At 40.3% G+C, this 17,545-nt stretch overlaps 1 protein-coding gene across 1 annotated transcript in view; it reads left to right on the forward strand.

Annotated features, from left to right (window-relative positions):
* The window catches only part of znrf1 (zinc and ring finger 1), a 50,781-nt gene extending 34,386 nt beyond the window's left edge, over positions 1–16,395 (forward strand). The window contains exons 2-5 of the mRNA XM_083561155.1: positions 4,665–4,760; positions 13,326–13,431; positions 14,678–14,766; positions 14,949–16,395. Coding sequence (XP_083417281.1) covers positions 4,665–4,760; positions 13,326–13,431; positions 14,678–14,735 — 260 coding nt within the window. The 3' untranslated portion in view covers positions 14,736–14,766; positions 14,949–16,395. The remainder of the gene's footprint in view (positions 1–4,664; positions 4,761–13,325; positions 13,432–14,677; positions 14,767–14,948) is intronic.
* The last annotated feature ends 1,150 nt before the right edge of the window (positions 16,396–17,545 follow it).

The raw sequence follows: 17,545 nt of genomic DNA on the forward strand, positions 1-17,545 counted from the left end.
TCTTCCATTCAAACCCATGTAAAGCAAATCTTCGTGGCTTTGTGCGAAAGCGTATTGTCATGCTGGAACAGGTTTGGGTTTCCTAGTTCAAGTGAAGAGAAAATGTAATTCGACTGCTTCCAAGATTTCCACCTTTGTGGTAACAGTTTAATGGAGAATTCGATATGGCTGAAAAAGTCAGGCGTCCCAATACTTTTTTTTTTTCTTTTTTTTTAAACGAGGCACGATTTTGTTCGATTTTTTTGTTGAAGATAAATTGTAATTAAATTCTTCACTTTTAAACCTGTTTCCTGCTTTGAAAACAAATTGTATCTAATAATTAACACAAAATGACTATATATTGTATAGTAATTTTCTTTTTAATCCATAATTGTTGCCGTGCTGCTCTTTCTTTATTTGTAAGCGAAAAACTTCAGGACTTTTTTTTTATTTTGAGACACAACAGACTGGTAAAACTTTGGGACATGCTGTTAGTGGAAAACAATCAACTTTGGGGTTGTAACAGAAACCGTGTTGGTCACATCACAACACCGCGCTGTTGATAATTTTCTGCAAGTCCATTGAATCTTTTTCATTCCTCAGTTAAAAGCCTCATGTATTCGTATACCGTCAGAGATTCTTTTTAGATCTCATGAGCGAGTGTGAGCATGTTTTTAGGATTTATATGGAATTCTTTCTGTGACCATCAAAAAAAATTTGCCTCCTTTTAAATGTGTTCCTGACCTAAAGGACTTTAAAAAAAAAAAAATAAATAAATAAATAAAAAGGGATAGACTTGGTTTTAATATTCGGATGAAAAGAATATTTTGATGAATAATTTGGTAAACGCAATATACACGTACACGTAACGCTTTATTTAGTCAAGATTTGGGTTAAAAATGGGAAGTGGTATCGGGTAGTGTATAAGATGTTGGACTTCTGATCCGAAGGTCATGAGTTGAAAACGTCGTGCGGATTGAGATAAGAGCTGTGAGCTGGAGGGGTGCTGGTCAGTTTTTGGCTTTGTAGGCGAGCATCAGTGTTTTAAATCTGATGCGTGCAGCTACAGGAAGCCATTAGAAGTCAAGTTTATTTCCATAGCGCTTTTCACAACAGACATTGTCTCAAAGCAGCTTTACAGAAATCAACAGTTAAGGTGAATGGTGTGTATTTATCCCTGATGAGCAGCCGTGGCGACTGTGGCAAGGAAAAACTCCCTTAGATGTTATGAGAAAGAAACCTTGAGAGGAACCAGACTCAAAAGGGGAACCCATCCTCATTTTGGAAGGAGTGGGGTGATGTGACAGAACTTGGGAAGGTTGCAAAACAAGTCATGCAGCTGCAATCTGGATCAGGTGCAGAGGTCAAAAGACTTTCAGAGGCAGATCTGCCAGGACCGAGTTGCAGTTTTGAGAAAACGAAGGACTGAACAAACACTCGAATATCGTATGTGGACAGAAGTGCACAAATTCTCCTGATGTTGTAAAGAAGTTGTTGACATGAGCGTATTAGAATTGTAAGGTTAGAAGTGAAGGACAGTTTATTGTTAATGGCTACTGTAAGGTTGCTTGCAATGTCTGAAAGAGAGATCTAGGGCTGTGAAGAGATTAGATGTTTTGCTTATTATAGCTATAGAAAACCTTAATTCGGGGTATTTATGTATATAAGTGTACTTAAAAAAAAAAAAAAAGCAAAAGCCACTTATTGAGATGAACTATTATTGTAAAGCTCATAGTAGCTGCTTGTTTGGAAGCGCATGGGGGATTTCTCTTTTGAACAAATTCACTCATGCTAGGTTGTTTCTTTCCGTAAAAAAAAAAAAAAAAGATATAAGCATCTGGAATATATAATGAATTAAATGTTGTATAATAATGAAATGATTATATGCATAAATTAAATATTCAAACCTTAAAAACTAGCATTCGAACGTATTGAAACAGCAGTAAATCACGTTTGAATACATAAGTTATTGTAAAAGACAAATGCTCTAAAAAGAGAAACGCAGCACGCTAACAGGCTCGATTTAAAAAATCTCAATAAAAAAAAAGAAGGATAAAATACGTATTGGTGTACAAAGGCATAGGGACAATCCACATGATCTTACTTCCGCACCCACTTACATGGGGAGGTGGGAGCTCAGTATGGGGAGGTGGGAGCTCAGTGGTTAAGGCATTTGACCTTGGATCGGAAGGTCACAGGTTCAAAATCCCACCACCACCAAGCTGCCACTGCTGGGCCCTTGAGCAAAAGCCCTAAAACCATCCCCTGCTCAGTTGTAAGTGGCTCTGGATAAGGGTGTCTGCCAAATGCCGCAAATGTAAATGTAAACAGAGCCAGATTTAACCTTGTAAGTCAAGTCAAGTCAAGTTTATTTCTATAGCGCTTTTCACAACAGACATTGTCTCAAAGCAGCTTTACAGATATCAACAGTCAAGGTGAATGGTGTGTATTTATCCCTGATGAGCAGCCGTGGCGACTGTGACAAGGAAAAACTACCTTAGATGTTATGAGAAAGAAACCTTTAGAGGAACCAGACTCAAAAGGGGAACCCATCCTCATTTGGGTTACATCAAGAGTTTGATCATAAATCTTTCAACAATACAGAACACTGGAGAGTGAGAACTAACATGATTACTGGAGTATAAGATTATAAGTAAATGTTCTTTCTACAGTCTTTGGTATAAAAGTAGGAGCTACTGAGCTCAACATTTGTGATCATCACAGCTCCAGCATCAGCTTCTCCATGCCAGAGCCTTTAAACACTTCAGGAGGTCCAATGTCAAACTCCACACATGCAGTGGGATCCAATTGGCACTGGTACGTCTCTAGATGGTTCAGGATGTTTGCGAGTTGCAACCTGGTAAATAGAATACATAAAGCCTTATAATGCATGGCATAACCTTAGATGTGTTCATTACCTAATATGCATTCATTCTGTACAATTCCAGTGCAAGATGTTTAACCATAGCGTCGAACATGCAAGCTGTCCTCACCACATCTCTATCTGAACCTTCCACGTTCTCAATCGAAATGAGATTTATTTTGTGCTCTCTCGCCTTATATAATATGAATAAGCAGCGTTCCTTGAGCGCTCGCAGTAGTGAGCGAAGCACTGAGGTTGAATTAAAAAGCTTTTATTTGTGTCAGTAAGCTAAAAGCTTTCCCAGCATGAGGGTTTGAGGACGGAGCGTGCCGGGGCCGCAGTGTGCAAGACTTCTTATTTCCGCCTAAAATTCTGCGAAAGAATAAAAGGAGTCGTTTTTTTGGAATGCTGCTATGCACATGTAAATGTTGTGAAGAGAAACTCTCAGCAAATTGAACCTTATAGAAATATACGACCAAATTAAATTGCTTCAGCAACCACATAACGACGGAGACACAAATACGGCATGCAGCCGCTCCTGACTTCCCGACCGCCGGGGTGTTGAGAGGTCTGATGTACAGTTGACATATTTGAACACCTGTTGTACATTTGACACACTTAATCTACTCAAATATGTCACTCGGGCACCTGTCAGTGAGATGAGACGTTACAGGCACGTTAACCTAGTTTAGCAGTAAACGTGGCATATTGAAAGTCTGAAAACTCGCCAATTAAGTGCAACTCCGATTAGTTTTTAAAACAGGGGCTTTATTGTAAATTGTTCTTTTTTCTTCCCCCCAAAAAAAACCCCAGATGTCGATTTTGTGCCTTTTGGATTTGATTTCCTGTGCAGGCTGAGAAAAGGTTGGATGATGTTATTGGATGTGTTATTGACTGCGAGGCTCAGTGGCGTCCTGTTAAAGTAGTAAAAACGATCCTCGAACGAGCAACTCGGCTAGAAATGAAAAGTCCAGGCTCCTATGTGTAGATGCCGTAGTCAAGAGAGCATATTGGACCCTGATTTCTAGGTGGAAGACATGTTAATACTCTCCTCCCCTGGTCAGTCAGTTCGCAGGCATCCGTGAGCTCATGTATGAGCAAGTTAGTACTTGTTCAGCCATCCTGTGACACCGCATGAGCAGCAGCTTGAAAACATCATGGTCTTCACAGCCTTCACTTTATGGTAGCAGTCCTTATGCAGCAAGCTAGTGGGTGGGAATTGGGCAAATGAAGATCCACCATTTTTTAGATGTTTATCTGTGGGATGTTGTTATATCCAGTTAAGGGAAGCTTCTTGGTTGACCAGGTGACATCATGAACCATTTGTTTTCTACTGGACGCACATAAGCAAAGCATCGCAAAATCTCTGCAGGTTATGTACACACATGTCGTTCGTTCTTTCGTCATGTGACTTCCACATATGCTATTCAGAAACGAAATTAACTAAATGACTTTTTTTTCCCCCCATTTCTTCATATTGATGAATGAAAAAACACACCAGTGGGTTGATTAATTGCCAAATGAGCCATAGTTGTAAATGAGCTTGTCAATGTGTTCCGTGTGATGGACTTGATGCAACGTCTGAACCATGGATCCAGTTAATGCCCTCACACTGTGGACTGTCTATTAAATTACAGAATGTATATAAAAAATGTTATTAGTGTAATTACTCATGCGGCCCTTATTAACTCTTAACACAAACCATAAATTCTGGCTAAATTGTGTGCTTTTGGATTCCGCTTTCTGATTGGCTGTGCAGTTTGATTGACAGCCTCTCCTGTCTAGCGTCTGACTCTTACACACTCCTGTCTGTGTCTTTCAGGCTTCAAGTGTCCTGTATGCTCCAAGTCGGTGGCATCCAATGAAATGGAGGTTCACTTCATCATGTGTCTCAGTAAGCCCCGCCTTTCCTACAATGGTAAGCCCCGCCTCTCAAGCACCTCACGTGCTGGCCGCTCGCCTCATCTCTGTTCACCCAGCTTTCTATTTTAGTCATCTGTTAATGATGTCTCTTTTTCTGTCTCCCTTATGTGACTCATTGATAAGAACCTGTGTCTTTAAACTTAAAATGACCCCCAGTCTTCGTCCCCACCGTTCCCTGTCTCTCTCTGTCTCACTCTTTGTGGTTTATTCTCTTAAATTCTTCGGTGTGTGTTATGATTAAAAAAATGATTGTCTAACAGTTTACTATGTTCTATAATATCAGATTTTTCAAAGTCTGTTTGATTTATAGGATTAAAAAAAGAAAAGTTAAAAAGGGACAGTTTTAGAAGGCAGCCATGCTTATGAACAGGAAATTGTGACCAACACAAGGACAACCGTCTGTACAGAGGGCCATAACTGTATTTTAAACTCATGACCCCACCAGAATGCCAGCAAGTCACTGGCCAGGGTTCAGTTTACATTCTGTCTTTGTGTCAGACATCAAAGGCATCACATCTGTCAAGTCTTTACGTTTAACCACAAAATGTTCGATCCTTAAAGCAGCTGATTTGCTTGTGTTTTTCAACTAAATCTTCTGTGCATGTAAAAAAAAAAAAAGTTGGTGCATTGATAAAACGGTTTTCTCTCCGTTAGTGTTTATAGTGCGGCAGGTGGCAAGATTTCAATGACGATAGTGTCACAAAAAGCATGTAACATGTCAACGTATATATACTACATAAAACCTGTAGTTTTGCATGTCATCAACATTTCTGCTGACGATATATAATTATTATTGACAATTCCTTTTTCTTTTTTTTCTCCCCCATTTCTCTTTTTCATCTTCCTCTCTCTCTATTCCGCCTTCCAATTCCTCAATTTCTCTTTCAGTCCACCTAATACTTTTTCTTTTGGTTTTTGTGGTGTAAAAATACTTAAAACTCTTAAAAAAAAATAAGCCCACAGTCTGCTTCATCTGCAATTATTTTATCCCTCTATGTTGATTTTAGTGCCAGTAACCTGTGTTTTTTTAATTACCTGCATATTGACTGATTTCTATTACAATATGTGTATAATGGCTGGAGCGGAGGCAAAGCCCAAGAGTGTGCATGACAAGAAAAGTGCTTCAGGGTCAGATCTGTAGACGGTACCACAGGGAGCAGATTTCAGGTTGAGGATGTTGTTTTTTTTTGCAAATCAAATTCAATTGTATGTTGGTCAGGGATGTGTTACAGCAGCCTGGCGTAACCAGCCTAGATTTGAAGTGTATGAATAAGCTATTTTGTCATCACGCACAATACTAGACATGAAATATGAATCAGGACGTGGAAAAAGCTAGGAATCTGGAATGGTTCGGAATTTCTAATCACTGAGTGGCTGGTGTGGTTGGCTAGAGCTCGATATGCAGATATGGGGAATCTACAGCACCGTTTCTCGGTATGGTCAAACTGGGTAGCAATTAGCTTGTGTGGTGCCAATGAGCGCCCCTCGCTCATTTAAATTATTTACCTGTTTTTTCCTGAAGTTTAATATACAGTATATACTTACACAATTGAATTCAGACAATTTTGCAATAACTATTAAATGTGTTGACATGTTTGTATGGAAGGTTGCAAATGATTTGATGGTATTATTGGGGGGTGATGATAGGAATCTTGCCTAGGGTTCCAAAAAAGGCTAAAAACGGCCCTAGGGATATGGATAACCATAAATCTGCATTAAGTGTGACAATCCTAAATGACTTTTAAACATCAAGTCTGAGCACTTACGAAGTCTTCAGATGTGGCAGCAAGACAATGTTTCTGTGCACAATGCCAGCTTTATGAAGATATGCTTTTTATGGGTTGGAGTGGAAGATCTTGATTGCGCTACTATAGAGCTCTGACCTCATCCCTATTAAACACCTTTAGGATGAAACGGAACGCTGTGTGCACCCCAGGTCTCCTCACCCTACTTTACTTAAAACCCTTGTGGCTGAATGAGCACAAATCTCCACAAGAATACTCCGAAATCTAGTGGAACATCTTCCCAGAGGTGCCAAGGATATTATTAACCACAAATGGGGACTAAATGTGTCTAAAAATAAAATAAAAAAAACACATTCCAAGGGCCGCAGCTATCGATTATTTTAGTAATCGAATATTCCATCGATTTAACAAGTAATGTGATAAGATGTGCTTTTTGTTCATTAAAGAGCAATACTAAATATACAAGGGAACAAAAGACGGGTCTCTTGAAATAAAAAACAAGTCATTTGTTTCCTCTTTAGAAACGATAAAGTTTTTAATGCTGAAATTGCATACAAGAACATCTGTAAATACAAATATATCAGTCATAAATAACAATATAAAATGTATTTATTTCTTTAGGTTTTTGTTTGAAATGACCCCAAATTTTGGAAACTCTTATGTCATTTTCTTTCATTCTGCAGCGTCTTCTGTTTAACCTGTCCAGAGCGCTCCATCGGGTGGTGGGTCAGTAACAATGGTCCTTGGGGAATCACTGCCCCGTGTGTAGTCAAATGGACTAAATGAAAAATTATTCGTCTCTACGCTTTCTCCTATTCAAATTACTTGAGAAATCGTTTTTCTCCTATTACAGCCTTATGGTCAGGTGTCCACAACCTTTTTTCCATATAGTGTATTTAGTTTTATTCGCCAAGTTGTATAGCTTTCTTCACAAGTGGACCAATTTTGTACCAGTGATTGATCACCAGAGAGCAGGTCATCCTCAGGAAAATAAACATGTCAGAGATCCACCTGAGAAAGTTACTGCTTACACTAGGCAGCTTTGCTCACTACGGCTGAATCTGACGAGCAAGCAAAATGGCTAGATATATTGTGTGATCTGCAAGCTTGGATACACTGAAGCCTTAGATGGATGGATATGATTTTAGGCTTGAGATAAAGTCTGCAGAACATCGTGCAGGGACAGCTGCCCTTTAAGGACAAATCACTGTTTACTTTCCTGGAAGGTGTTGGAAATCATGACAGGCTGAATGAGCAGCATTAATTTTCCTTTAAAATGAATATATTGTGATCTAATGTTACAGATACAGTGCAGGATATACTTTGCAGCTTTTTGACACCAGTCAATAGAAAACGTTGTGTGTGTGTGTGTGTGTTTCACAGTACAGGCTTTATTGATGATGATGATGATGATGATGATGATGATGATGATGGAATGAAGCAGGTCTTAACATGCTGTGTATCTGGGGCCTTTGCTCTGTTCCAGTCAGCTCCATCACACAAACACTTTCCAGTAACTTCACAAATGCCCTACACTTGTTCATTTACAGCAAATACAGACACACCAGCAAATTCCCACTCCTTTTTTATGCTGCTACCTAAAGCGAGAAATTTTACTAGAAATGACGGGAATAAGTGAAACCCTGCGATGTTCGGTAACATCACGCAAATTCGTACAAGCGAATCACCAACCAGCTGTACCTTCCACCGAAAGATGGAGATAAAGTCAACTCTCAGGCTTCGTGCATGACCGGACGAGCGCATATAAAGCAGATGTTTAATATAAACACATATCTGTAGTCGACTTTCACAGCTGTTACAGAGGTTACCAATTGAAGGCTTTTTTTTTTTCCTCTCAATGCTGTTTAAAACACTATATACAGTATCTTACAAAAGTGAGTATCTCTCACATTTTAGCCATATAGTCAATGTGCAGCTTGTACAGCAGTATAGTTTACAGTCCTATGAAAATAACTCAACATACATCCATTACTGTCAAAATAGCTGGCAACAAAAGTAAATACACCCTAAATGATAACAGCAGTATGTTGTGTAACCATACAAAGCCACATGACCTTTTCATAATGTTCATTTTTTTTGTCTGCTTGACAGAACCATACACATTTGTGCATCTTGTATTAGAGTAGTAATGATGGATGGATGGATGGATGGATGGATGGATGGATGGATGGATGGATGGATGGATGGATTTATGTTCAACGTGGCACCTCATGCAAAGACTCTCTAAAGATTTGAGGATTAGAATTGTTGCCCTCCACAAAGATGCCAAGGCTATAAAAAGATCGGAAACACCCTGAAACTGAGTTACAAGGTCAGGGCCCTCAGATGTTTTCTGGAGGGTCCATCAAAGAAGTCGAGTCCTTGTGATGTGCTTCAGGTGCAGAAGCTGCTTCAAAAAACAGATGCATGAGTACTGCCAGCATTGCCTTAGAGGTTGCAGAAGCGGAAGGTCTCCTTGTCAGTGCTCAGACCGTTTGCATTGCCATCATCCCAGAAGGAAGCCTCTTATGAAGCTGCACACAAAAAGCCTGCTAAAGAAAACTTGTCCAAGAGTATTAATTACTGGAACCATGTCCTGTGGTCTGATGAGACTAAGACAAACTTGTTTGGCTCAGATGGTGTCCTGCACCCAAAGGTTAGGAGTACAAAGAAAATTGTGTCTTGCCTACAAGCATGGTGGTGGTAGCATCATGGTCTGGGGCTGCATGAGTGCTGCTGGTACTGGGGAGTTGCGGTTCATTGAGAGAAACATGGATTCCAACTCTGTATTACTCAGTAATTCGGATTCAGGGTGTTACCTATCTTCTTATAGCCTTGTTCATCTTTGTGGAACAACAATTCTTATTCATTTCAATAGATTTGTATTTGTATAGCACTTTGGACATTGGCTTAAAGCAGCTGATGATGTGGTAAGAAAGAATGAATATGATTAATATCTCGCCGGTGGCGACTGTGGTGACGGTGGCAAGAAAAAAGTCCCCGAGATGGCATAAGGATGAAACCTTAAAAGGAACCAGACTCAAGAGGGAACCCATCCTCATTCGAGTGACACCAAATGTCAATTTATTACAGATAAACGATGTTGGGAGCAGCCGAAAGAAGAAGAAGAAGATGTTGAGGTGGGAAGTGATCGTGATCAAATGCAAATTGTAGTCATTGTAGCAAACTGTTGACAAGTACAGTTCAAATCCATCCTCAAAGCTCCTGTGTTACACTATAATATCATGGATCCCCAGTCTGTTGATGTGAATCCATCCCCAGCTGCACAGAGTGGCCTCCAATCGAAGAGAACACCATCCAGAGCCAGGTGGGGACGAAGCAGGCAGATCAGAGGAGAGGCGTGAGGTTTCATGTTGGACATCCAGTGGTCAGTATGAGAGAATTGTACTCAAAGCACCAAAATTTACCTGCTCTAATACAAGATGGTCCTGACAAGCAGATGTAAACATGAACATGATGAATAGAACATGTGGCTTTGCATGTTTACACAACGTACAGCTGTTATGATTTGCGACATGAACAGTGAAGCATAATATAGGACTGCGTCTGTTATTTCTGCTTGTTGTCATGGTTACAAAGTGTGACGGATGTTTATTGGAACTGATTACATTTTCGACCTATAATAGACGAGTCCAAAATGTTTAATGGCTCTCTGTGGCTCACTATCCCTCTCATAATCAATATATCTGTCTGTTTTTTATTTCATTTTTTATCTCCCTACTCTTTCTCTGTCTCTCTTTTTTTTGTCTTTATCTCTCTCTCTCTCTCTCTCTCTCTCTCTCTCTCTCTCTCTCTCTCTCTCTCTCTCTCTCTCTCTCTCTCTCTCTCTCTCTCTCTGAATCTCAAGCAGTCTATTCCCTTTCTGTTTGCCTTCTCTTAATCTGTTTACTCTGTTTCTGCCCATTTCTATCTATTTCTCACCTCTTTCCTCCTTTCTCTGAGTCTGTACTCTTGTGGGGTCTAGGGTTGGGGCGCACAGCGTGATTAAAGGCACGGGGTGGTGGATGGGAGTGTATTTGGTATATGAGTGATGAGAATGGAAACACAAACTCCTCTCTCTCGCTCTCTCTCTCGCTCTCTCTCTCGCTCTCTCTCTCGCTCTCTCTAGTCTCTCTCTCTCTCTCTCTCTCTCTCTAGTCTCTCTCTCTCTCTCTCTAGTCTCTCTCTCTCTCTCTCTAGTCTCTCTCTCTCTCTCTCTCTCTCTCTCTCTCTAGTTTCTCTCTCTAGTCTTTCTCCCTCTCTCTCTCTCTCTAGTTTCTCTCTGTAGTGTCTCTCTCTCTCTCTCTCTCTCTCTAGTTTCTCTCTCTAGTTTCTCTCTCTAGTTTCTCTCTCTAGTTTCTCTCTCTCTCTCTCTCTCTCTAGTTTCTCTCTCTCTCTCTCTCTCTCTCTCTCTCTAGTTTCTCTCTCTCTCTCTCTCTCTCTCTCTCTCTCTCTCTCTCTCTCTCTCTCTCTCTCTCTCTCTCTCTCTCTCTCTCTCTCTCTCTCTAGTTTCTCTTTACACTCCAGGAGCTAAATGTAAATTCTATTTATAAGGGGTATGGTGCACTAGTCAGCTTTCCTCTGCTTTTCAGTGTGTGTGTATATACACACACACACACACACACACACACAAACTCACAAAGACACAGTTTTTTTTGAGTCAATCACTCCTGGGCTTAAAACTGTAACAAAAAGAATTACTCTTGTAAAACTCTAATGTTGTTACTACCAAAACAACCGCATGCAGGAGGAAGTCCATCAGGATCGGACTGCTGTTTACCGGTCTGTTCTTCATTACACCCTTCCTGACACACTCATATCCAGGAAAGGAAATACAGAAGGCTAACAAAGGACTGAAACACACACATACACATGCACCTTTTCTCTCTTTCTAGCTAAGTTCACATTGTGTGTCAATAATTTGACCTCTGTTTTTTTTTTCTGGGGTTACAGTGGAGGGTTTTTCTGGAACGAATCAGTTCCTTTATTTACTAACCTGCATAAAATGTGAGAAAATCCCTATTCGGCTGATTGGTGGCTCTGTGCTGCTCGTCTACACAGAAAATAACTGTTGCTTGCTCATTTAAAGTCTAGCTGTTATTGTCTTTAACAGTCTGTAGCTTTCTCGCTCTCCATCTGTCTCCTGCCCCCCTTCACCTCAACTGGCTATAAATCTCTCACTCGTATGTCTCACTCATACATGTCTCTTTCCTGCATCTCTCATTCAAGTGTCTCTCACTCCTCCTACATGTCTCTCTCATACATCTCCCATTAATATCCTCACTCATGCGTCTCTCACGCATACATTTATCACTAATACTCTCATGCATGCGTCTCACTAATGCTCCTGCAGATTCTCTCCTGTTTTTTAGTCTCTGGTAATTTTAGAAGGCTGTGCTGATAGCATTTACTGTTAGCTAGTGGCTTAACTTCCGAATATAGAATTCCTCTAGGCTGCATTAGCTATAACCCTGTCTGTCAATACACACACACACACACACACACACACACACACACACACACACACACACACACAGCCATGCAGGTGTTTCCAAGGGAAGTGGCTAATCTTAAAAAAGACTGTGTGGTACGTGGTGTGGGTTGTTGTATATTTCCTTGCTTTGCAAAAAATGTTTATCTGTAGCGATGGAGACGGCGTCAGTGTGTGTGTGCGTGTGCGCGTGTGCGTGCGTGCGTGCCTGTCCTCAGATATCAGCTCAGAGCAAAATAATTTCAGGTTTCAACATGCATCTGAGGGCAAGTGCTTGTTCTCTTCACTTCACAGGTGACTATAAGAATACAGGGTTGCTCTCCAAACTGCCCCCTGCTGTCAGTAGAATGTCACTTCAGCTCTATTACTCACTCGTTCACTCACTCACACACACACACTCTTACTTAGACACACACACTGCATTTTAGAGGGTTTTACAGATACCAATAGCTAGGTAGGATCGTTCTTGCTGATAATTGATTAATCAACTGACTAACAGATTTTTTAAATGGATATTAAACAAACAAAACAAAACAAAAAATATATATATATATATATATATATATATATATATATATATATATATATATATATATATATATATAGTACATATAAAATAGTATTGAACTTTATTACACAAAAAAAAAATGCTGAATCATGAAAATGTGCTAAATAAATATGAAAATATTAATTATATAATAAATATTGAGAAAAAAAATCATGAATTTAAACTAAAACAAAAACATGCACTCAAAACTTTTACATCGAAAATATATAATCATAATAATAAAAAAAGACGATTTGAATAAACAGCACATGGTGTCAGTAATTCGCCTCTAGAGGCCGCTCTCGTACTGTATACCACAACCCAGAAAAACTATCGGTATGGATTTTTGCCATAGTTTCCTCAAAACCGATGAATCAGTCGACCTGCACTGCGTTAAATCCCAGTACTGGTGATCTTGATGAAACTGACTTATTATGATGTGTGTAATTAGAGGGCAGAGGCTGCTGTGGTAACCTTCTGCTAACCTTTTTCCACTGGTCACTGATCCGTTCAGCTGTGTATGCTTTCAGCTGGAAAAAGGCCTCAGGGTGTGGGCATGTGGCGTCGATCTGATTTGGCCTTTCGCAGTAATGGACATGAGTCTTTATCACAGATTGCAGCCTGCAGGAATTTATTCAGTATTCCTCTTGGATCGGTCAGGACTGGGTGAAGAATAACACTGTATGTTACGCAGACATGTTTGCTACAGCTCATTTTATCTACCACACTGTATGTAACTAAGAGTTATGCATTGTGTGTGTGTGTGTGTGTGTGTAGAAGACGTGCTGGCAAGAGATGCAGGAGAGTGTGTGATCTGTCTGGAGGAGCTGCAACAGGGAGACACCATCGCCAGACTGCCGTGCCTCTGCATCTATCACAAAAGGTAAAGACAAGCATGAATCACTAATCCCTGTGCAGTTTCTCCTCTCTGGCTCTGTGAACTGTTTTCCTTTTGTTCTTTATTTAATTTTATTTTTTTCCCATTATTTATTCATTCTTTTGTAGTGTCTCTTCTTTTTAGCTACATTTACCTCAGGGGCAGTTATAGACTCTAGCACCATGTTGTTGCTGACTCTCATCCTAACCCCCTTCCCATTCTTTCTCTCTTCTCCACACTCCTGGTCTCCCTCTCTTCCTAGCTAGGTTGGATCATTCCTGTCGATAACAATTAATCAACCGATAGTTTTTTTTAATGGATACCGGATAAAAACAAACAAACAACATAACAGTCCATGTAAAATAGTACTGAACTTTATTACAAAAAAAAAAAGTACAAAATCATGAAAATGTGCTAATGAAGTAAATATAGTATAAGTATATTCATTAGAATATATAATTAAATATAATATAATATATAATATATATATATATATATATATATATATAAATATAATATAGCGCACTCCGTGCAGCACGCAGTCTCGTTGTTTAAACAAACAGCACATGGCGTCAGTAATTCACCTCTAGAGGCCGCTCTCGTAATGTCAGCGGACCGGAAGCTGGAAAAATGATCGGTATGTATTTTTGCCGATAGTTGATAGTTTTAGGAAAGTGGATTAAATGGCCGACCTCTACTTATTTATCTCCTCAATCTAGAGGTCTTCCTCACCCTTCTAGTCCTCCCTATTATCGTCATTTTGTTTGTCATACTCACCCTCTTCCTCACTCTCCTCATCATCCTCATCTTCACCCTTTTGGTCCTCCTTAGGATTCTTCTGATTGTGTTCCTCACCTTCACTATCCTTAGCCTCCTGGTCATCCTCACTCTATTCCTCATCCTCACCTTCTTCCTCCCCCCACAGTCTTCATCTTCCTCGCCCTCCTTGTCATCCTCATCATTCGTCACTCTTATGAATGATGCACACATTGTACAGTGAAAAAGATTTATAATCAATCTTATATTCTTTCTTTTCTTATTGTTCCTCTTCTTTTTCTTGTAGTAAAATTAAGCATTTTCATGAAAGGAGAGTGTGTGTGTGTGTGTGTGTGTGTGTGTGTGTGTGTGTGTGTGTGTGTGTGTGTGTGTGTGTGTGTGTGTGTGTGTGTGTGTGTGTGTGTGTGTGTGTGTGTGTGTGTGTGTGTGTGTGTGTGTAACTCCAGTGTTAACCAGTGTGTGTGTGTGTGTATAGCTGTATAGACACGTGGTTTGAAATCAACCGCTCCTGCCCAGAACATCCTTCTGACTGACCTCCATTTCCTCTTACTACTGCTGAGCAAGGTGATTTTTTAGGAAAACTCACAGATCAGTACATTACACATCATTAACACTAACAGACAACATGTAACTTCATATTCTCTCACTTCCTCTGTCTCTCTCTTTTCTCTCTCTCTCTCTCTCTCTCTCTCTCTCTCTCTCTCTCTCTCTCTCTCTCTCTCTCTCTCTCTCTCTCTCTCTCTCAGGGCACTTTATGGACCTACACCTGGCTATCTGGACACTGATAAAACAATCAGTCCTATTTATTCGATCAGATTGGATCAAACCTGCGGCGGCAGCAACCCGGAAAACCAAAAAAGAAGAACAGAACACACCGTCGAGTGTTACTTATCACACGTGTCCCATCATCCCCTTGCCTGCTATACTAGCTAGCGACTGTGCTACCCGTTTCCTGCCCCTCATTTTTGTGACCAACGTTGGATCTTTGCCCCCCCGGGGGTTGCCCCGTGTTCTTCTGGCGTACCTGTCCAACAAGAAGCTGGACAAAGGGCTCACAGTTGGAGGAGGGGGGCGGGGCCAAACGGAACCAATCAGATGGCCAATTTTGGAATATGCCAATTAGATGGTCGTTGCTTGTACTTTGTGTTGTCCTTATTTGGAGATGGGGGCGGGGTTAGGTATAGAGGGATACTGGATTATGGGGTTGGAATTCATGTGTGTGTGTTCTGTGCACCAAAGCAAGGTGTGTGTGTGTGTGTGTGTGTGTGTGTGTGTGTGTGTGTGGGTATGAAGTCTACAACTTGCTGTGCTGTGAACAGTCTGGTGTGTGTGTGTGTGTATGTGTGAGAGAGAGTCGGGGGGGAGGGGGGCCATCAGCCCTGGGAATTGAAATTTTCCCATTACATCGGCCCAATCTTTTCATTTGCATTTTCAATTTACAATGTCACTTCAATTCCCCCATAAGAGGGTGTGTATGTGTGTGTGTGTGTGTGTGTGTGTGTGTGTGATTGTGTGTATATATATGCGAGTGTGTGTGAGTGCTTGTACACATCTGGAAAGCTGCTTAACGTCTGAATGTGGAACCACAGACAGACTGGTGTGAAACTGTTGCGAGATACGATCTTCCTCTACCCTTTGTGTTCTTTACAATCCTGTGAGAAAACTCGCACAAAATAAAAATAAACTCTTGAAGCTCCAGGATGCCTCTGCTGTATAAAGAACATCTGCTTTTAGAAAATGTGAGAATTGTAAGAAGAAGAAAAAAATATCCGCAAAGGAAATACGATGGATGAAAAGGACTGAAGGGAAAAAGGCGGGGCCATGCAAACTGACCAATCACATGGCAGTCCTGCTCCCGCTGTTGTGTTAAGGTGGCTGTTGCTTGTACTTCATGTTATCTTCATTGGGAAATGGAGGTGTGGGGTGTGGGGGTGAGAATGGAAATGATCGCAAAGCGAATCGGAAGCAGGAAACGCCACTTGGTGACGTTGGAACGCCGCTAAGGGACACTTTCGTTTCCTGCTTTCCTTCATTTCATGTTTTTATTTTTTATTTTTATGGTGATACATTTCTGAAGATGTGAATGGACGCCTGTTTTTAGGATGTTAAACTTAAATGTCTGATGACTTTGATGTGCAGTCTGTGGGCTGAGTAAAACTGATAATGATCAATATAATAAAAAAAACTACAAAATATTAGACTTATTAGATTAAACTAGAGTTGTTTCTTTCTATCATCATATCAGTATCATGTGCATCTCAATACTTTGATTGGTTTAGGTTTGACTAATAACCTCCCGGATGTGCAGACGGTCCAAATGGAGACACGTCCAGACCTACGTGAGATGAGAATGACTTCAAAGTGTGATTAGTTGTAAAAAAAATTTGGGGTTGTATGGTAACTAAAGATTGCCATCCTGAACGATAAAAACAAAAATGAGAGAAAATAGGCCAATGCACCAAGCGAGTGAGTCACTCTCTCTTTCTCTATAGAGAAAACGACAGTTTTTGCTTTGGAGCGTTTGCTCAGATCAGAAACGAAATTCTAAAAACTACTAGTCCAACATCATTGAGTCACTTGTGCACATCATAAAAGCTATTTCTCGTTGCACTGAAAAAACAGCGAATGCTTTAAAACATTCACTACTCGATTGTGTAAAATGTTTCTGCTTTTTGCTACAGTATTAATTGTTGGTCATGTTGATCAAAATACAGTTGGTCCCCGAGTCACGGTGGTTCAACTTCGATTTTACGATGACGAGAGCGATACGACAAAATTGTAAAAAAATGTCACAAATTTAGTGCAACAGGCAGCAGCCTAGGATACGTTGGAGGTGCAGCTGGGATGAGCGTATCTCTCGCCCTGTGAGATTCCCGACTCTCGCTAGCGGTCGACAGTAAAGTTTGTGTGCATTCTTTTTTCTGTTTTGAACAGCAATTTTAGTGATACATGGCGTTTGGAAGACATGCTTTTATGTCTCCTGCTGGTAGTGGAAAAAGCCATAAGTTTAGAGCAGAAAATGAAAATTATAAATGAGCATGAAGCAGGAAAGCAGGACTGTCAGTCATAGCACCATCTTCGACTTCATCTTTGACTTACGACAGGGTCGTCGTAACGTATCTCCATGGTAAGTAGAGGACTACCTGGATATTATACTGGTTCTCGCCTAAAGAGTCTTGCACCCAAAACATCTAGGCTTCAGTTCATTGCATAATTTGTCGAATGCAAAATGCTTGAACCAGTCGTCATCATCTGTCTAACTTAAATTTCAATTAAACTTTGAAACAAAAAAATGCTGAATTGGGCAGATGAATTTGAAATGTCACTGATGAAGCAGAGTGAA

Source organism: Silurus aristotelis (assembly GCF_946808225.1).
Source record: "Silurus aristotelis genome assembly, chromosome: 14".
NCBI classification, from domain to species: Eukaryota; Metazoa; Chordata; class Actinopteri; order Siluriformes; family Siluridae; genus Silurus; species Silurus aristotelis.